The sequence below is a fragment of the Nicotiana tomentosiformis genome, chromosome 8 (assembly GCF_000390325.3).
Source record: "Nicotiana tomentosiformis chromosome 8, ASM39032v3, whole genome shotgun sequence".
NCBI lineage: Eukaryota > Viridiplantae > Streptophyta > Magnoliopsida > Solanales > Solanaceae > Nicotiana > Nicotiana tomentosiformis.
This window is the reverse complement of record NC_090819.1, coordinates 101,126,089-101,147,852: the sequence shown is the minus strand read 5'-3', so window position 1 is coordinate 101,147,852 and position 21,764 is coordinate 101,126,089. Positions and strand designations below refer to the sequence as shown.

At 33.6% G+C, this 21,764-nt stretch overlaps 2 protein-coding genes across 3 annotated transcripts; both read left to right on the top strand.

Annotated features, from left to right (window-relative positions):
- The first annotated feature begins 3,106 nt into the window (after positions 1 to 3,106).
- On the top strand, positions 3,107 to 8,766 carry LOC104102816 (nuclear transcription factor Y subunit A-3-like). Of its 2 annotated transcripts, XM_009610650.4 has the most exons (7): positions 3,107 to 3,302; positions 4,155 to 4,399; positions 4,606 to 4,996; positions 5,272 to 5,384; positions 6,504 to 6,575; positions 7,673 to 7,840; positions 7,930 to 8,766. In XM_009610650.4, the coding sequence occupies exons 3-7, from the start codon at positions 4,702 to 4,704 to the stop codon at positions 8,257 to 8,259; spliced, it is 978 nt and encodes a 325-aa protein (XP_009608945.1). In that variant the 5' UTR covers positions 3,107 to 3,302; positions 4,155 to 4,399; positions 4,606 to 4,701; the 3' UTR covers positions 8,260 to 8,766. The 2 variants fall into 2 exon arrangements, with proteins under 2 accessions (XP_009608945.1, XP_070038665.1); XM_070182564.1 differs by lacking the exon at positions 4,155 to 4,399.
- A 4,319-nt stretch (positions 8,767 to 13,085) lies between these two features.
- Positions 13,086 to 21,532, top strand: LOC104102817 (PHD finger protein ALFIN-LIKE 4-like). Its single transcript, XM_033657862.2, has 5 exons — positions 13,086 to 13,386; positions 13,485 to 13,517; positions 16,958 to 17,186; positions 19,555 to 19,687; positions 20,905 to 21,532. Exons 1-5 carry the CDS (start codon positions 13,290 to 13,292, stop codon positions 21,178 to 21,180), a joined length of 768 nt encoding a protein of 255 aa, XP_033513753.1. The 5' UTR covers positions 13,086 to 13,289; the 3' UTR covers positions 21,181 to 21,532.
- Positions 21,533 to 21,764: the final 232 nt, after the last annotated feature.

Here is a 21,764-nt window from a genome sequence, read left to right as displayed (position 1 = left end):
TAGTAAATTAATATAGTTTGGTGTAAATACTCGAAAGTGTTTATACATTCGGAGTGAGTTCTTTGACGGAATATGTCCGTACACTGTGTTCAAAACTCATCAGATGTCATTAACAATAGAAGATTAACGTTAATTTGGTATTAATGTACAGTGACACACATTTTTTTAATAGGCACATCACCAGCTCTATCATTTAAGGCATCTTTTGACTTTAAAATATTTGTTAATGCCTATGTCCCATGACATTTGGCCTTTAGCTGATTAAATTTCCATATCCTTGCATCAAGACAATAATTAATTTGGTAGACTCTAATCTGGCAGCCATAGGGAACAAATAAAGGATAATTAAACTAAAGCCATTCTTCAATAGTTTGATGTACTAAATTACAAGTTTGTTAGGAGTTGATAAGATCAAATTTGGACTGTTATACTCACCTTTTTTTTATATTGGCGTGATTACTTTTTAAGAACTAATAAGTACATTAATATGTGTCTGGTTGTTAATTTTCCAATTTTCTTTTATTTTGGTGCAGAATTATTCTGCTCATTTGCAGTTCTCAGCTTTAAGACATGTGGCTAAAAGGGAAAAAGGAGAACAAGAAAATAAAACTAAAGACAGTCTTTCGAATTGTTTATTAACATTATTATTGTGCTTTTGATCTATAAGAGGGGGGGGGGGGGGGGGAATGGCTCCACTGGTCCAAAGTGTAAAGTGTGTTTAAAGGGAAATGGATAACCCTTATTCTCTAAGGAAAACCTTTTTTTGTTAAGACGTGTGTATTATCTGTATTACTCGGAAATAAAGATGTTTTACCTTTAAAAGCTTTTTAGCATTCTTGTTTAATTTTAATAATATCACCTCATGCACAATTAAAATAAGCAATATTAAATTACAATAACAAAATCACATATCCAGTTTAATCTCACAAAGTAAGATCTGGGGAGGATAAAATGTATGTAGACCTTACCCCGACCTTTGTGAAAGTAGAAAGACTATTTTCGATATATCATAAGTTCAAAAAAAATTTAAAAGAGACAAACACAACAAAATAGTAATAACAGCTAAATAAAAAGACAAACAATATTATATTAAACCCCAAAACGAGATGGATATTCTAGGTTTTTGTTCATATAGTAAACAAAGAAAAGGAAAACACATTTTCGTAAGTCATTATGCTGTCCCCTTGAGGACACTAATAGATTCTAGTTAATAATAGCAATTTAAATTGTCAAATTATTTCTCATACGTGTTTTTATTTTTATTTTTCCTTCTCTTGTTTTTTTGAGAATTTTTGCTGGCTGCAACTCAATTGTATGATGTCATATGGAAATATCATTATTCTATACAAATATATATTTTATAACTTGCTTTACGGGCTGACATAGTCTTGTGCCAACGCAATTTCATTGATATTTAGGTTTTCGTAAATTTAATAGTTTATCTGGTTTTTCTTGAAAAGGAACACTACCTACGAGATTAAAACAATTATATTGTGAAGTAGATGCTTGAGTTTGCAAGAATTGTTATAATTTTAGTGAGTCACTAAAGTAGAATATTGTGGCATGAGAGACCTTGTAAAATAAATAATGACAACTACTAATAAAGTCTTCTTTCATTTTCTATGTGGGTTCAACTTGGTAGGTATTTTTCTGACAAAAATCTAGCTTCCTTTACCGTGGAACTTTACTTAGTTAAAGGTAAGATGTCGTCCGGTAGATCCTTGTGATCCGACTCTTTCTAGATTCAATGTATAGTGGGATTTAATGTACCAAATTATCCTTTTTAAGGAATTATTTTTTTTTCTCTTGAGCTGTTTAAAAATTTTAAATTAAGCACAAAGTAAAGTAGCATATACACTTTTTTCCCCCAAACAGTCGGGGTTGTATATAGCATCTAAGATCTCAATACGAGAAGGAAATTAGACCTAAATAATCGTACTGCACTAGTTTGTAGACTTACTTTGCGACAAAAAACTCAAGTGAAAACCTATTAAAATTGTGGGCCTCACTCGTCTACTACTCGACCTTAAATAATTACAGTTAGAAGAATACATCCATTAGCTTAATGACTTGCTTGGGTCATCCTAACTCATATATTAGAGGTGTACTTTACCACTAAGCCATACTTGTTTGTCATGTAACATAAAATATTGAAGAGGTAAATTTCTTCATGACGTGGTGTTAAACTAATTTGTAACACACCTCAATCAATTCATTTGACTACTTATTACAGTCTACAAATACTATTAAACTTGTCATATGGAGGAAAGGAGCGATTCTTGTAATTAAAATTACATACTTTAATTATCCAGTTCGTTACTTCTGTGACTCAATCATTCAATCATCTCCTCAAAGACTTGAAGAGGTAAATTAAGAGTGTGTTTGATACGAACGAAAATATTTTTCAAAAAAATATTATTTTAGAAAAAAATATTTTTTTTTAAACATATTTTTTGATGTTTGATTACCTAACAAAAGATATATTTTTAAAAAATATATAATTTAGACAAATACTATAGAAGACGGAATGAGTAATGCTAGGGGAGGGTGATAAGTGAGGGTCTAGGAGACGCAGTGGAGGAGTGAGGGTGGGGGTGAAGAATTGGGCGGGGAAGAATGAAAAAAAGTTTTAAAAAATATTTTCTCTCCTTTCAGTAAGGAAGTCATCTCCCTTGAATTATGAGAAAAATATTTTTAAAATTATTTAAACTAATCAAACATGAGAAAAATTAAAAAAATTTTACCCTAAAAGCTCAAAAACTCCAACTTTTTATTTGTAGCTGTTAATAAAATATTTTATTCATAATGGTAAAATTAAAAAGTGAAAAATCCTCTGACCAAAGTTAGTTCCAATCTTGGAAGTCTACTTTGAACTTTGAAGTCATACATGTAATAATTAGGTTAGGTGGCTAATCTAGTCATATTATCAAAAGGTGCCCAAATCAAGATAAGAAAAAAACAAAAGAAGGTGGATGGGGTGAGGGTAGTGGGAAAAGAGAGTGTGAAGTAGGACTGTTTGTATTACATGTGATAGACTGAATGGATATTAGTTTTGTTTTTTTCCTTTGCCTTTTTCTTTTTTAGAAAAAGTTTTATGTACTGTACTTTTTTATATGAGAAATTTGAGCAAAGGAAATAGTTAGTACTATATAGTTAATGTAGTTTTCAGGTGGGGAGAAAACAGCACAAAAATACATCTTAGTATCAAACCAAGAGCCAAAGCTAAGCAAATGTTTGTATCAAATCAGTATGCTTGCAAATGGATCCAACTTTTTCAGGTCATTCATTAACCAAAGCAAAAGGTCTCATCCCTTTTACTAGCCTTTCTCCTTTTTCTGTTCTGTTTTTTCTTTCTTATTTTCTTATTTTTTAGAATTTTCTTGAATGAATTTTGGAGTTTGAAAATATGGGGATCATAAAACAAGGTGTAAAGCATAGTTCTTTGAAATTTTCAGGGGATTTTCTGTTTTAAACATCTGATTCTTGGTTGGTAATGCTTTGTTTGGCTTAACTAAAACTAGATAAAGGGGGAATGAAAATGATGATAGCTTGGTTGAATCTTGTAATTTTCCAAATTAGTAGTATTTTTCTCATAAAGTTGGCTGCTCAAAACATGTAAGGATCCTCCTGTTTTGAGCAAAAGCTGGCTTTCTGAAACATAAATCCATAACATCTATAAATTGTTACCTTGTAAAAAAAAAGAACTATTGGCCTCTGCTTTTTCTCATACTTGTTATGATGATAAGTCAAACCTTATGAAGTTGTGATTTTGGCAGTTATTTCCTGATTCATGTGTAAAACTTTGTTATACAAATTCCAAATCCAAAATTGTGTTTTTTCATTTGAATGGTTGAGCATATCCAGTTATTGCTCGTCGATGTTGGGGTTTAATGGAATAAGAAAAAGCAAGGGCAAAAGTTGGTCAATTTTTTAAGAAAGCTTAAAGAATGTAGTTTTGGAAGACAGCTTAAAGATTATGCTTCTCTTCATCCTCACTTATTCTAGTTTGTCTGAACCTGTGATTTAAGTGTAAATGCTTCAAACTTTGTAAGGTAGTTTAAATTATTGAACAAATTTGAATAATGAAAAAGAATGTTTGTTTCGACTGCTATATGGTGTAAACACTATTTAATCTTTGTTGCTTCTGTTTGCAGAGATTCTGTGTTATCTCTTTGTTGTAAATAGCAGTAAAAAATGAAAGTGTGACAGTATCCTTTATCCTTCGAGTTCTATCTACTCTTCAGTGTCTTCTATCGGTTATATTTCTCTTGCAATTCGAGCTCATAGTTTGCAACAATATACGTGCCCTTAGTATATGAAGCACACAGTTAACATACCGTGATGTTGGCTGAGGGAGGCGATCGTTTCTTAGTGGCTGACTCTGGTGCTCATGTAGTTGGTAAGCAGAACCTCTGGACATTATTATCTGCAGCTATTCTCAAATTTTGACAGAAACACTAATCTTTAACAAGTAGTCTGCTTTCATTATATTCAGCTTCCTATGGTAGCCTGTCCTTGAGTAATTGTGATGTCTAGTATTCTACATTTATTGTCAGTTGAGCCTTCGTCGTTGTTAATGCGTGGGTTTTGCTCTGATTTAATCAGGTAACTCCAGTCAAGACGGTGGTATAGTGTATTAAAGTAGCATAGCGGTTTTCTTATATTCAGTGTAAAGCTTCTGGAGCACGGGATTCAAAGAGGATGATAAGCTTCTCCCAGAAAGGTGTCTGTGGAAAAGAAGGTCAATCTTTCACTCCTTTGTTTGTGAATTGTTCATCTATGTGGAGCTCGGGTGAACAACCAGAAAATGCTCCTTCTAAGAGTGTCCTGACTGGAGCGGAATCTGCATCGAAATGTCACTTCAATATCAAGCAATCAGAATCCCAATATCAAGATCAGGATTCAACTTCTACTCTGTCAACTGGTCAATCTGATCATGTGGAGACCCCAATGGCAAAAAGCAATACTGTTCTGCAAAATGTTGCGCTTCATCCAGGTATAAAATATATGAAGCGGAACATAATCTCTTCTTAAACTTTAATTCACTTGGAGAGTGTGCTCAAAGGTTAACAAATTGAGACCTCCTTAAGTTAGGAAGCTTAAACGAATATATTCACTTTTGGGGTGATAATATCAGAATTTAAATAACTCAAATGATGTTCTTATCAATGTGATTCCTAATAGGCTTTAGCAGGAATATTAGCTTTTCATATTTGTGATAAAAATACTCTATGTACCCTGACATCAGTTACATGATGTTCTTCTGGATAGGTTGGGATGGAATTTATGAGGTGCAAGGAGAGAGAGGAACAAAAGCATCCCTATCAGGCAAAAATGCCACCAACACTCTATCTCAACCGCATGTGCACCATAATCATCCAATGGTCTGTAATCTTTAACTTATTTTTCATCTGCTATGCAGATCAGTACACCTTGATGTCAGTTTGTTATGTGCATTTCCATTGTTTGCTTGCTGCTGCCACTCACTTACTGGTGCATATAGTCTAAGTTGCTCGGACTCGGGTGCGGATCTAGAGGTCAGATCCTTAATTATCTAAATTTTAAGATTCGGGGGTACGGATTCAAGTACGGATACGGGTGCGGGGTTTCTGCTAAAAATAATACAAACATCTAAAAATAGAGTTATAAAAATTTGTCCACATAATGAGACACTATGTGAAAAACTTACAATATATTCCGAAAAGGAGAAAATATTAATCAAGAGGAGAATAAAGGAAGGAGATAAAAGGAAAAAGACTGGCATACAAATTTCATAAAGTATTCCATTTTTTTCAATTTCACCCTAGCTTTTGTTTTGATTTCAGAAGTCATTGTATTTGTTCTGAATTTCTCCGTCGATTTTGGTCAAAGTACCCAAAATTGGTTGACCAAATCCGGTACGGATCCCACACCCACAACCATGTCGTGTCAAAACAGGTGCGGCACCAAAAATGATGAATCCGAGCAACTTAGCATATAGTCACTATCATCCACCAAAATTTATCTCTGTCACTATCATCCACCAAAATTTATCTCTGTCACTCTGTCTATCTTTTTTTTTTTTTTTTTTTTTTAATTTTACTATTTATCTTCCACTACCTCTGTCGTGACCAGGGGGTGGAAGGAATTCCTCATAAGTGTAAAACATCAGTCTCGCTCTCTCTAACTTCCTTCCTTTGTTTCCTTTTTCATTCTTGCTTCTGGTGTTCTCACCCATGGGAAAAGGGTTGATTAAATTACTTATTGCCTCTGCCTTTCTTGAAAGATAGCCCCCTTTTTAGCATGAGTTGTTGGTGAATATAGGTTGCACCACCTTGGAACTAAGTTTGTCTCCTAACGTGGTCCCGCTTCCCAAAAGGGAAAAAGTAGGGAAAAAGAGGGATAAAGAGAAGAAGAAAAAAAGATGCATTTTGTGGAGTGCACTTTACGTCTGTATGACTGTATACGCCAATTCAGATGAAAATAAGCAACTTGTAAAACTAATCACTCACTTTTGCTTCTAGGCTTGCCTATCCTACCCTTGGGCTGACACTTACTTTGGAAGGCTCGTGGCTACTTATGGATCAAATGCCATCGTAAGTGACATTGACTACATGCTTTTTATCTAAAGCAAATATTTATAAGATTGCGATCTCTTTATATTTTCTTTTATGATTCTACATCCAAAATATAAGGTTACTAGAGTTGAAAGAGTTGAAGTTGGACTAGTATGTTTTCTTTTATGATTCGACATTCTCACCTTTTTATGTTGGGATAATTATTCATATTCCATGTCAAAATGTGTCTCTTTATGCATTCATCTTTCTTTTTTTCTTCTTGGATCTGGGAGGCTGTGCTTGTCATAAATTTCTTTTGTTTGTCAAAGAGTAGCTATTAAACTCAAGGCAACTGATTTTGTATATGGCACATCATCTTAAGAGGAATAGTGAAGCTAATACTAGTCATCTTTGATGCACTTCTCTTGCTTTTAGAATAACCTGAACATGACTCAAGGTATAGCAGAAGGAGATAGCAATCTTGTGATTGAGTGCCAGTTTTTGAAGTTTATCATCTTATCAAGTATCATTGGACGCTCCTCCTTTACTGATTTTACCTCTGTTTTCTCCCTGAATCTAGAGTCCTGATAATATGAAATTGGTCTGCTCACTAACAAACTGAAAGTAAGCTAGACATGGAATTATTGAAGTTACAATATATTCTTAATGCTTAATCTCCATATAGTCTTGACATTTAAAACGCTAATTAGATCGCCGCTACTTGGTAAGTTGGAAAGTGATCTATTCTCTGCTATCATATCTTTTTCTAAGCAAACCAAAACGAATCTGATCTGTGGAGACACAAATGATGCACCAAAATAGCTCTCTTTCATGATGTCCACCGTCCTTTTACCACATGAACCTTGTGATTTACCAAACCTACCGAATTCAACACGCAACTAACTTATGCCATCTCTTCCGAGCAAGTAGCACTTGTTTGTGCCAGTTCTTCAAAAGTAGAGAGTAGTAGTTCATTCAGCCACCTTTATTGCAAGTGAAGATCTCTTCTTCTCATTTAATGCTGTTCATGTTGAGTTCCTCAATCTTTTAAAAAAAAAAGTATAATTTATGTCACTTGATGATGAACTTTTTGCTGTTTTTATTTAACTCCTTTTTTCGATGTTGGATATATCTAGATTTATCCTCAAATGGTTGGTGTCACCTCCACAAGAGTTGCACTTCCTCTTGAATGCACAGAGAGCTTGCCCATTTACGTGAATGCGAAACAGTACAGTGCTATCCTCAAAAGACGTCAAGTCCGTGCCAAGCTGGAGGTTCAGAATAAGCTTGTCAAAGACAGAAAGGTACGTCCATCCAATATAACTCTTTCACCTGCCAACAACCTGCCAACAACGAAATTGTGGTCTTATCTCATCTGTTGTATGGGGCACAGCCATATCTTCACGAGTCTCGACATCGTCACGCAATGAAGAGAGCTAGGGGTACTGGAGGGCGTTTTTTGAACACACAGAATATGCAGCAATCTAAGCCTTCATCTCCAACGCACGATAAAAGCATCTTTAAGGGGACGGCAGGTGGCAACTTAACTAGATCCATGGTTCAGCACTCAGAGAGTGGTAGTTGGGGCACTTCCACCCAATCTGGTTCTGATGTTACGAGCATCTTCAGTGGTGATGACATGTTCCAGCAGCCAGAATTCAGAGTCTCTGGTTTCCCTTTTCACATGCAGGAAGCTGAAGACTTCATGCATGTTGGAACTTAACAACACGTTGTGTTATCCATTGGTGACGGTGCCAACACAGACTGCATTACAAAATGCATTCTTATTGGTTGCACTCAGATGGATAATCGGCAGTTCATCCTTGGCTATGCTACTCTTTTCTTTTCCAGAACTGAAATCGTTTACTGCACTTTTTCCTAGGGGTTGGTCGTCGATATGATATATGTGGTTCATGGTTTGTGATGAATAAAACGCAGGTTGGTTCTCCACGTCATCACGAAGGGCAATGAGAGAAGTCAAACCATTAGACTGTTTTTAATCAGAAACTGTGGAGATTAAGGCAGTTTTCTCCATTTCTTGGTGGAGCGGCGTGTGGATCATTCTGCACTTCTAAGTCTGCTTGCTACTGTTTTTCATTTCCTGTTGCTTTGTATTACTCTCATTGTTAGTGCTTTTGACTTGGGCTTTGTGTGCAACAAGATAAACTTATTGAACCATTTTCATACTTTGTACATTTACTTCTGTGCTTGTGCAACATGCATTATTTCATGAGGGGTGATAACTGCACAAAATCTGATAGGAGGGGCTTAATTGTAACCTGGATTAAGTGCTTACAATTCAATTTCTTGTGTGCAATTGGAATTGCAGATTCTATTGGAACACTTATAAGTTATATATGTTGTAGTATGCAATAGGAGTAAACACACAATAATGCTAGAAGTATCTTCTTTGCTCAGATGGCAGGGAAAGTACATTTTTGCTTAAACTTCTCAAATTATTCTGTCTTTTCCTTTATTCAGTTAGGATTCTTGACCATCAAGCCAATTCCTTCTGGTTATTTATAAAGTTTTTAATGTATATTTGAGTCGTATTATAACAAAAGGCCACGAATATAATTTTGGGTCGTATTATAACAAAATCAACATATTAGGTTGGCTAATACGGTCTACAACATATCACAACTCCATAACAAATGCCGTGTAAAATATTCTTTTTAACACTATATAGGGTGGTTTAGTTGTTGACAAGTTATACGAGGATTGGTTATGATGAGATTAGTTATTTTAGTATTATTTCTTATTGGCTATTTGGTATATTATATTAATTCTTAGATTAACAATTTTATTGCTTTATTCTGGATAACTTATCTTAGGATTATTATTTTACTCTCTGACAGGTACAAGTTGTCCCGCTACTATTTTTAATCCTGGAATAATTTTTCCCAGAATTAGTAACAAAATATGGGATGGTCTAAATTTTTATCCTAATTATTTTTGCTTATCTCATGACTAAACGACTCATGGGATAAGTTATGACTAAAAAGCTTTAAGACTAAATCTTTCTTATCCATCATACTAAATTTAAGACAAAAAGATTATTAATTAAAACGAAAGGGATTTTATTTAAATATATTTATTGTATACATAATTATTACACTATTATTATATACTAGTCTTAGGGTACGCGTTTTGCACGTGTACTCTGCGGATCTACATGGAGTATTATGGGTGCTAAAGTACCCATTGCCTTTGACCAAATTTAATAGATTTACATCGGCAATTATAAAAAATTTAGATAAACACTGTGTAAACACCCACAACTAAACTCCTTTTCCCTCCTTTTTTGGAACTTTTTTTTCGGCAAGCACCCATGACTTTAAAATTTTGGATTCACCACTATATATTCATGAATCCATAACTTTTAAATATTGCATACCCATATTACCCAATGTGTATGAGTTATTAAAAATATTATAGGAAAAATGTAAGGTCCTAAAAATGAATGTTAATCCTATTTAGATAGCTTAAAATGAAAAAAAATCATGTCCTACATAAACTCTCAGATGCTATATTATGATTTCTCATTTTGTCCCCACTTATCGAAGTTATTAGTTGTCTTCTTAATTTTTGAATTATATGCTTGATATAAATAAGTGAAATGATAAGATCATATTGATATATCTCTTTATCTCCTCTTAAATTAGACTATTTGAACCTGAAGAACAATTGTCAAGTTTTTTTTCCAAAGTTATTTGTCAATTTGAAAAATAAATTTACTAATATGATGAAGTTGAAAAATAATTGAATTGAATTTTTCTTACTTAATTATTTATTTATTTATTTTAATATCAAAATTTTGCTGCCTTTGTTAGTTTTCAAATATAAGTTTGGCCGTTTCCTTCCATTAATGCGCACATCCTCTTAGGAAATATAACACGTAACATTTATATTTTTAGTATTATAATATTATAATATTGTATATGGTAAATGTAATTGATTTTGATATCCTAGATATTAGAAATTTCTGTGTAGTTGTTCAAATAAGGAAAACTTTAATAAGTAAAGTTTTAGTTGACTTCAAAATGCTAAATATTAGGAAAATGATTAAATGACTATTTTTGTCTAGTATGAATTTTATTTTAAAAGGGTAAAAAAGACGAACGACATTCCATTAAGGGTTTTAGTGCTTTTAATATAGTATACTAGCTTTAGGATACGTGCGCTGCACGTGTTTATCGCGTCAATCAATTAAAATTTATGTAAGAGAACAAGTTATGTAAAATTGTAATGGACATTAAAGTAGATGCAAATAAAGAATATTAAAAGTAAGTATGCATGTATATTATTGTGGGAAAAAAATACATGTAAATTACTAAAATATTAATCATAGGAGTAAAACATTGTACGTACATTTAATGTTAGATAAAAAAATATGTAATAACAATATTTTGGAGAGTAAAGTTTTATGTCAAATATGCGAAAGAAAATTTGTTGGTGATGTATAGTTCTAAATATTAGGAGTTTTTATATAGTTAAAAAAATAAAAAAATAAATTTAATAATTAAATTTTTATTTGATTTAAATTTTTTAAATAATAGAAGATTAATTAAATTATAACTTTTTTCTAATATGAAAGTTGTTTTAAGAATAAAAATGAGAATAAAATTTTGCTTAGGAGCTTCAATCTTTTAATATAGTATCGATAAATGCAAAGTACGTGTGTTGCATCTTATTGTACGTTCATTGGGCGTTACCTCGTACTAATGAGAATAATTTTTTAAAACCGACGACATAAATATTATTCAAAAGATGTGTTTACGTTATAATATAAGAATTAAAAAAATTTATAAGTTTTAAATGATAATTGTGTTAACCATGTTTAGGAATTTGATCTATTCTAGTAGTTCTTCCTTTAATTTGTTCAAATACTTGCTTCATTATACAAAAATATCATAGGAATAACATTTGATTGAAAGGTGAAAATATATTTTGTGCCTACCCGCTTTAAAAGTTTTAGAACTATAATAATTAAGACCCTTAAACCTAAAAATGATGTTAGAAACTAAAAATATGATTTCAAGGCATTTGGCCTACGTGCCGTTAGCCTAATATGGATTTGTAATATATGGTTTTTAAGCTTCTAAATCTGAAAACGTGATTTCCATTTACAAATAAGGTATAGTACATAATTAGAATAGGAAAAAATTTAATACATAAAATTTAATTAATTTTGACGTTCTAAATATTTAAGAAATAATTAAGATCCTAAATATTTAAAAAATAATTAAATGACTATTTTGTTCATTGTAAATTTTTTGACACTTCCTAAAGTAAAACTATGCAAGTTTTAATGATAAAAACAATAGAATAGTAAAGCTTCTTTCATAGAAGTATTACATATATAATTGAAACATGAAAAGATTTATGTAAGGTAAAAATAAAGACTCCTAAAACAAAAAAGAGTTCAAAGTGCTTATTTTTTATCCAATAACTTATAAAAAAAATTAATCTAAACCTAAAATGATTGCAAAGTGGTTGAAACTTTCATAGTATAAAACGAAAGTGCTTGAAATTTAATTGAGTCAAAATTTTATTTAAAAAGCCTCCTAAAACTAAAAGGAATTACAAAGTGGTCGAAAACTTTTCTAAGATAAATTGTGTTTGAAATTTAATACTTCTAAATTTAAGTGGAGTTAGAAAGTGAAAAACCATTCTAAATCTAAAACTAAATAGAGTTTGAAAGTGGCAAATGAGGCTGCTGGATAATTACTCATGTTGTATGTCTGTTTAATCTACTAACCTAAGAAAAAAAGCCTGAGTGCATAATAAAAATAATAATAATAATAATAGGATTAGAAAGAAATTCAAGGGCTTGATTTTGTCGTTAAAGTGGGGCAGAATATCCAAATGTCACCCGGACTTTTCACAGTTCTATCAAATCCAATTAACACTGTCTTTGGGTCATTGTTACCTATCGTTTTATAATGTATTATATTGTATTATTTTATAAATATATCATTTGAATAGTTTGTATCGTTTGCTATTGTTAAATAATATTTTTATTATTTGGTTTGACTGTATCGTACATATAAGTTCATTAAAATACCCGCAATTGTTTTAAATAAAATTTATCAAGAATTACACATAAAAATAATTTAAGAAAACCTCTTTCTACTAATTTATCATTAATTACATAGCTTGAAAACAAGAGCAAAAACATGAAAAAGGTTAATTAATATTAGCAACACCAAAAAAAATAAATTAAAATGATGAAAAGAGACAAAGAATCGAATGGAGAATTGGATAATAAAAAGAACGGGGCAAACCAATTCTAGAAAAAATGGAAGAAGACAAAGTATGTCAATAGGTTGGAGATTTGAGGTTAAAATAAAAAGAATTTAGATGATAAAATAGAATTATAGAGTAATAAATAAGGATATAATTAGAAAAAAAATAAAAAATAATCTCACCATACCAAATCGGGTATTTTATAAAATAGAGCTTTTAGTTATTTTAAAATAATAAATTTAACAATACGATACAATTAATTTTAAATAAACAATCAAAAACAATGCAACCGTTAACAACATATCTTTCAGTTGCAACTGGCACAACTCACCCTTCTCCTCCTCCTCGTGTTTTGGTCAAAACATCAAAATACCCCCCTATATATTTTCATTTTTTTTTTCTTTTTCCCTCCAACATCGTCTCTCTCTCTCTCTCTCTGTGCTTTTTCACTCTACACTCCCAGTTGTCTCTCTGCCTTGGTCGATAATTTATACAGAAGAAACGATGGAAGGTGGTCAACAGTACAATCCTCGAACAGTTGAAGAAGTTTTTAGAGATTTCAAGGGTCGTAGAGCTGGCCTTATTAAAGCTCTTACTACTGGTATACAACTTAATTTTGCCCATTTCCCATTAATATTTGTCTTTTTTCTTGCGGGTTTTTATTATTTAATTTCGGTCGGTCGTGCTTGGATTTTGCAGATGTTGAAGAATTTTATCAGCAGTGCGACCCAGGTAAAAAAAAAAAAAACTCATCTTTTTGCTCCTATTTTGAAGTCTTGAGCTGCTTTTGCTTCACTTGGTTTATGCTGCTGCTGTTGTTGTAATCATAGGGATTTCTAAGTTAAGGTACAATTTTTTTTGTTTCTTTTATTAATGAGACTAAAAACTTCACTTAAGTGTACTGCTGGCAATAGGTGGAGTTATTGTGGCTTTGGCAACTGTAATGCTTTGTTATTGTTTTATTTAATACTGCAATTTTTCCAATGGTTTTGGCTAATTAGATTGATATTTATGCTTCCATATTTTTTGACTTATTGCTAAAGTTCCACCTGTGTAAGCTTCGCAAAGTCAGTTCCTAGGTCCAATAGAGGAGGATCTCGGTAGATTGTTCATTAAAGTAAAATAATCAAAACTCTTATGAATCTTCTGAAAATTGAATTCGTTTGGATGTGTTCACCTAAGTGTCTACTACATATGTACCTTACTATAGTTTATAGGGTAACATGTTTGATGATACTGGTACCCAAGGGTGTAGCTTAGTGGTCAATGGAGTGGGTTGAGAACCATGAGGTTTCAAGTTCAAATCCCATCGGAGACAAAAAACATTAGGTGTTTTCTTCCCATTTGTTCAAGCCTTGGTGGATTGAGTTACCTAGTACCTGTTTGTGGTGGGAGGTAGCAAGTATCCCGTAAAATTAGTCGAGGACGCAAGCTGGCCCGAACACCACAATTATAAAAAAAGGGTTTGATGATATTGGTGCTTGGATGTGATTTAACACATAGAATTATGTTAAGATTGTTGAAATGGAGGAGTGTTACATGACTGCTATGTGATAGGAAAATATCTAACAAAACAAAACATAAGTTGTATAGCATGGTTGTGAGACTAGCCGATGTATACACGGGAGTGAACAGTGGTCTCTAAGATCTAACAAATCCACAAGATAAATGTCATGGAATTACCAACATTAAGATGGATACGTGGTCGTACAAATAGACAAGATTGAAGGTGTTAGAAGGGCATGGGGTAGACCTAAAATAACAAAGAGGGAAGACAAAATCAATGCAGATTTAGCTAAGAGCAGAACGTAATTGAAGCAAAAGATCCATGTACGCGATACAACTAGCTGAAATTGAAATTAAGAGCTGTACTTACACAGCTAGATGGAATTAATTGTTAGGTTTTGTTGCTATACTTTGGTTTCAATGTTTTCCCAGCGCATTCTTAGTTTGATTAGCTCTATAGAGATAAGTGTAAGATCTCATCAGATTGGAATGGATGCATAGGATTCATATAGCCACCCTTTCTATATTTAGGCGTAGCCTATTGATTGATTAATACTGTTTGTGCTGAATCTTGTCATTTGCCATCGTTGCTCTGTGTTTATTTTATGATGAAATTGCTTTTAGAGTTCTAATTAATCTGTTATGTTTTCTTTCTTCTGTCAGATTTTGCTGATGATTTTAGTATTTAGTGTAGTTGATGGAAGGGTGCCATATGGAATAATAAGAGTATTCAAGGTTCTTGAACTACTTTAAAGTTGGGGTTGTAATCATTAAGTACTGCTTCTTGTAATCTTAATAGCAGGTTGAATTAGTGAGACAATGTTGATACATAGCAGTCTTCTTCTATTCATGCACTGCCTGTGGGCACACAAGATTTGTATGGAGAACTTCTTTTTGAGAATGAAAAGATTAAGGACCAATGTGGAGAACTTTCATGAGAAAAAAATGCAAGGAAATATTTGTGTGAAGTTAGGGGCGAAGTTGTTTATTCAAACAATTCAAACTTTAAAAGGGAATAAATAGCAAAATTTTATAAAGAAAGTGGGGTTGCAGCCTCCAATCTGCCAGATCTGTCTCTTTGGTCACAGCCTTTAATAGCTTTTATAGTTCAAATCCGCCATGTATTTTTTCGTTTCCTTTTGTATGCAAGAACTAATTGTTGTGGATTCATGTGTTCAAATTGTGTTTTGTCATGAATAGTTGTGAATGGGATCTCAAACCTTTTCAGAACTATTTGAATCTATCATTAGAAGACGGATGCCTTGTATACTTATCCTTTTTTGTTTCATTTGGTTTAGAAGGTGGGTGGAGTTATGTATCTAGTTGTAGCATAGTTCAGTGTGAGGCGACTGGATGAGTTACTGCATCATTCTATAGTATAGTTTAGTCGATGAATTTAATTATTGATATGCGAAGTTGCATGTTTGACAGGATGTGTTAGCTTCTGTATTGTTGCAGATGTCGTAGTCAATATAGTAGTAAATAGAGTTGGCTGTATTACTTTGGTCTTTAATGTCTAAACTTTGAAGTCATAATACTGGGCCCGAGATTATGAATAGCCGTTCTTCTTTGGCTTTTTGCCTTTTTTTTTGAGAAGAGCTTTTTGCCAATTTCTTTGGTTTACTTATTAATTATACTATATAGCTTGAGGATAATTCTGGAATGGGGACAAAGTTCCTCGTACTAATTGTTAGAAGTATTTATGGTAGGCATTTGATCTTTGAGAAAACTTCTAACTTATGATGTTTTTAGCTCCTTTAAGCGTTAAAGAAACAATTTTGGAACACGATGAAAATGGTTTCCAGCTATAACAGTTTCTGAATGTTCTCTTGTTTGGTTTTATGTGTGGGCTTCCGTATTCTACAAATAAGCAGCATCTTTTTACCCTGCTCTGTTTTTGGGTGTTCAAGTATGAAAATTTACTATGATTATATTTGGATGTACATTTTGGATTGGTTTTGGCATAAACCCTATATCCTGAATCTTGGAAGAGGAAATTTGTCAGTGTTGGACTAGAAAAGCATATGATACAGCAGCTAAACACATTTTCCGCTATCTGCTATCCTGGTTTGAGATTACGTGATTTGATACGAAGAGTTCTTGCTTGCCCTGTTTTAAGATTTTTGTTTGTTTTGCGGATTATGGTTCAGACTGTCTCGATAAAAATGAAGCAGCTGGTCAAGATAACTCCTTTATGCGACATTCCTCATCTAAGCTAATACTTGTGCTAGTCAAACATGTCGCGCATCTGGCAAGCAATCTTCATCTTGTACAAACATTGCAAGTCACCATTTGCTATTTGAAGGAAGATGGATACATTTTTGGCTCCTCTCTTATCCCTACGTCCCTCCCTTCCTCTATCCTCCTCTCTTTCTCAAACATGACGAAGATGATTTTCGATTGAAGTGTCATATTATCTCTATTATTTTTTTAGTTCTGTGCTAATGGCACATATCATACTTATAGTTGCATTAGTAGATTTATTACTCTTCCTGAAGTTGTCTTCTGCATTTTTTCAAGGTTGTTCAGACTCTTGGTGATTGCATGATATCTCGAAGTACCTTCTCATCTACTGCAATATTTAACTTTTATATATCCCCACGCCCTAAGCTCAACATTTTATTTTGAAGGGAACAATTTATGATTCAATTCTCATTGAATTGCAGAAAAGGAAAATCTTTGCCTATATGGATTTCCAAGTGAACAGTGGGAAGTCAATCTACCAGCTGAGGAAGTGCCCCCAGAGCTTCCAGAGCCTGCTCTGGGCATTAACTTTGCCCGTGATGGCATGCAAGAGAAGGACTGGCTATCTTTGGTTGCTGTGCATAGTGATGCATGGTTACTTGCTGTTGCATTTTATTTTGGCGCTAGGTTTGGTTTCGATAGAGCTGATAGGTATGTTTTCTCTTTTCTCTTTGATTTCATCTGTTTTAGCTCAAACCAATTGTCTAAATTGCAAATTGGAGCCTTAACCAGTGTTGTAAAGTTAGAAAAAACTTGTTTTGATGGGTAAAGCTAGAACCTAAAAGGTGACATTTTTACATATAGTTCTTGAATTTTTCACTGGTACACTTTTAACTGTGTCCTCTACTGTTTTATCTATTACTCTTTTATGAGTATATGGCTTGTTAATATGGTTGTTTGCTATATATTTTAGCTTGTTCTTTACTTCCACATTTTGGATACAATTTCTCATGATATACATAGTAACTGTTTATTTCTTCTGCTGAGGCAAATTCAGATGATGGCCCTGTTTTAGTTTTCCTTTTAGATATTGGAATATTCTAGACTAGCAATTCCTTATCTTCTCATTGCTCCCTTTTTTTATTGATAATGTTAATTCTCGTTGTTCCTTATTGCAAGTAAGTTAGTAAAATAGCAGAGTTTACTTAATTGAATTTGTACTTCTGTTCATGATATATAACATTAGTGGTAGGCAGAGGCGGATCCAGGATTTGAAGGTTCCGGGTGTCATATTGCTTTGAACTTTGACTTAGTCTCTTTTGAGTTTCGGTTCGGGTTATTCGCCTTTTTGGTTTATATAGACAAATCGATCAAATAAAATAATATAATCATTATGGCGAGCAAAGCATAAAACTTCAATAATATAACTAATATCAACAAAAAAATTAGTATTATTCCTTTACAATTGTATTCGACAAATTTTCATATTCTAAAGTTAAGGTTTGACTAAAGGATGGAAAAATAGGACTAAAACTTGCTATAGGTGCATATTTAGATACTCAAAGCAAAAACTTACTTAACAAACACTAAAAAAAAAAAAATTTTTGGGCAGAATAGAAGAAAGAACTTATAAAATTTAAAAAGTCAATAGAAACTCATAAGGAAAAAAGAGTCAGCATCAATTGAAGAAAAGGAAAGAAGAAGAAACAAGGAAATGAAAGAAAACAAGCAGCAACAAAGAAAAAGAAAAGAAGAAAAAAGGAGAACAAATCTCCTGCAAGGGACGAACAGAATTATTAGAGAAAAGCAATAGCCTGGGCTCGATCCCAGGCCAAGAAGGTGATGTAAGCCCTGAGCCAGTGGCACCGAGCAATCCTTTATTACTGCGGGTGCCACTTAACTTATTTATACCAATTTCTATAATATACATAAATACACATATAGTGATTCGACCGAGGTGTGCGGGTGGCGTGCCACCCCCTTCCTCCTTAGTAGATCCGACCCTGGTGGTAGGCAGAGCAAGAGCTTTCGGTTTTCTAGACTATGCTATTGTGCATCTGCTGCTTATTAAGAGTTGGATTATGCTTTTACTCAATTTATTTTAGTTAGATAACCAATCAAAAAAAATTGTTACAGTGACATAAATTCGTCATGTGTAACAGTTAGAATAATAAATCGAAGAGGTGAGCAACTAGAATGCTATGTACTTAAGATTAATTACTCATAAAGTATGAAAGATAATTTATGGACAATGCAAATTTACCTATATGAAATTGTCTTCGGCTCATCTCAATCGGTGACAGGCCACTGATGAAGCCAGTTGTGCCAAGGAACAGGTATCTTTATAGGAGTATAAATTATGTCCAGATCAGCAGTGACTACTTTATTTACTATTTGGAGTAAATGATGAAGGTACCCACTATCAGAGCCTCAGAGGGCATTACAATGACAGCTTTAATGTGATTGTTGTTTGAGCGGGTGCTGCGAAACTCGAAAGCACATGCAGAATAAGCAGATATTTCAGGTGACAGTGTAAAAGTGGGTCCGGTAACTACAGTTTAACATAAAGATTTAACTTGTAGGTACAAGTGCAAAACCTCTCGATGAAGGAGAATTTATCCAGAGGAACATAGAAATCAGTACTTAGAGGGGTGGCCCCTCACAGTCCAAAAAGGCAATAAAAGGTTATCATAGTTGAATGTCACAGTCCAATTTGTTGATCTTGTTTCCTGCATTGGGCATCCTAAGTAAAACTCATTGTTTGCTTCATATTGTACTTATAAAATGTGCACTGCTTTCTTTTCTCATGCTTATTTACATCGTTGTTTTGTTCCTTGAAGTAATTTTCATTTTTCTATGTTGCAACACTTTAAATATATCACAGCATTATTACCTAAGAATGTGACCTAAAAGAAAAAAAATTCTGGGAAATGACTGGATGTTACATGCGACCTAAGGCAAATTAACAATCTTGTACACATAAACCTGCTTGGCATACTTGCAGACTAACTTGTGTTTTTCTTTTCTTTTTCAGTTTAACCATATTTACTGAGCAGTCATTTTTTATGTTGGGTTGCAGGAGAAGATTGTTCAATATGATAAACGATCTTCCCACCATTTTCGAGGTTGTATCTGGGACAGCCAAGAAACAATCAAAAGAGAAATCATCAATGTCAAATCACAGCAGCACAAAGTCCAAGTCAAATTCCAAGGTAATCCTTGTAGTTTCTTCATCCCATTCTCCCTTTTAGCCTGTCCATTGGATGTTTTTCCTTTTTCCTTTTGTTGCTCGAATGACTGCCTAGCTGTACGTGTACTTGGCGTGTTTGCTGACATCAATATTTGCCTATTCACTCGCCTAAGGTTCTTGGATGACAGGGTTTTAAGTTTTAGATTTATGATTTTGGTACTTACTAAAGAAGATCTATTTCGTGGTCACAGATTATTTCAGCTGTCTTCAGACAATTCTATTCGAATTTCAGGGTTTTTAGATTTTTGAATCATTGGAGCGCGGCTAACATTCTTTAGGCATGTGTACAATTTTATGTTTCAAGTTTAACATTGTAGTAGAATCATGCTCTCTGGTATGTTAAGATTCTACATAAGCAAAATTTCTTCACTTCTAGTCGTATTCATTACTCACTAGTAACAGATGCTAATAACAAGTAGGGGTGGCAAACGGGCGGGTTGGATTGGATTGGATATGGGCGGGTTGAAAACGGGTAAATATTTGCCCCGACCCATATTTAATACGAATAGAAAATAGGTTAACAGACGGATAATATGGATATGATATCCATGGCTTCTTGAATATGATCACTTTTGGGAGAATTCCTAGTCTTCCAAACTTGAGGAACTCTCAATTTGAGTGTTTGCAAATGTAAAAGTTAAAACCCATTGGTTATCCATTTTTAAGTGGATAATATGGATCTTATTCATATTTGACCCATTTTTAAAAAGTTTATTATCCAACCCAGTTTTTAATGGATAGTATGGATGGATAACCTTTTCCTATCCATTTTGCCACCGCTAATAACAAGAAACATCTTCTTTAGGTCTTTGAGTAGCTGTCATTTCTCCTATCCTGTTTGAAGTTTGTGATGCATAGGCCCAACCTAGCTAGAAGGTTGACACTTAAATATCCTTCAAATTTGCACTTTAGTTACTTTTTCCAACCAAAGCTTTGAAAGATCGAATACTCCTACCCACTTAACACTCCTTCAGACTGGTGGATCAGCCATCTGTATGTGAAACTGGGGAACCTCTCTGAAATTAAACATAAATACTAAGATCTAAGGTAATCAAGAAGTTGAAGTAATTATGGTCTCTCTCTCTCTCGGGTGCTTGTTGTCCTGGTATGAATTCTAAGAGTTGTTTGTGGATTTATTGTTAGCTTTGCCTAGTTTACATAATCTGATTCTGCTCGTAGGCGGCACAGCGTGGCTCTGAACCGCCACCCAAGTACTCAAGACCACAACCGAAAGATGAGGATGAAGATGGTTTGGAAGAGGAGGAAGATGACGAGCAAGGAGAAACATTATGTGGTGCTTGCGGTGAGAACTATGCATCTGACGAGTTCTGGATCTGCTGTGACATATGTGAGAAATGGTTCCATGGGAACTGCGTTAAGATCACTCCAGCTAGGGCCGAACATATCAAGCAGTACAAATGCCCCGCCTGCAGCAACAAGAGAGCACGCACATGATTGTAAGGTCATCAGGCTCACACTTAATCAGGGAATTATTAACAAGATCATTTTCTAATCTGAGGAAATCTCTTTTCGAGAAGCTTGAAAAGGTCATAGGTATTGTTTCTAGGTTGCTATGTTGTCCAGTTCTTAGTTGTAGTTTGTGGTTGAGGCCTGCTTTTTTCTATGTAGGCTGCCGATGTAGTTGGTTGTGTAGGTTTAGGTTATGGTGTTAAGACTCCACTCTCAATTACTGTCTGTTTCATTTAAAGGGAAGTCAATCCCAGTCATATGGTGGAAGGATATGTTAACTGCCTCGCATAAATTTGTGTAAAGTGATGTTCTATGAAATAATTATGCTTTGACTGCTTGATTTGGTTTCAGTAAATTGATGAAAGATGAGATCTGCTGTTGGTTGTTGAGACCTTTCTTGATGATGCTGGCCATCCCAGAAATCACATCAGCAGTCTGTTATACTCTTGGTAAAACTGCGGGAAATGTTGCCGCGGAGGAATATGCTTCTTACCTTTTCACCGGCTCTAGGTGAATTTAGAATGTCTTACGTATTAATTTTGTTTTATGAAATATTCTATGCTTTGAAA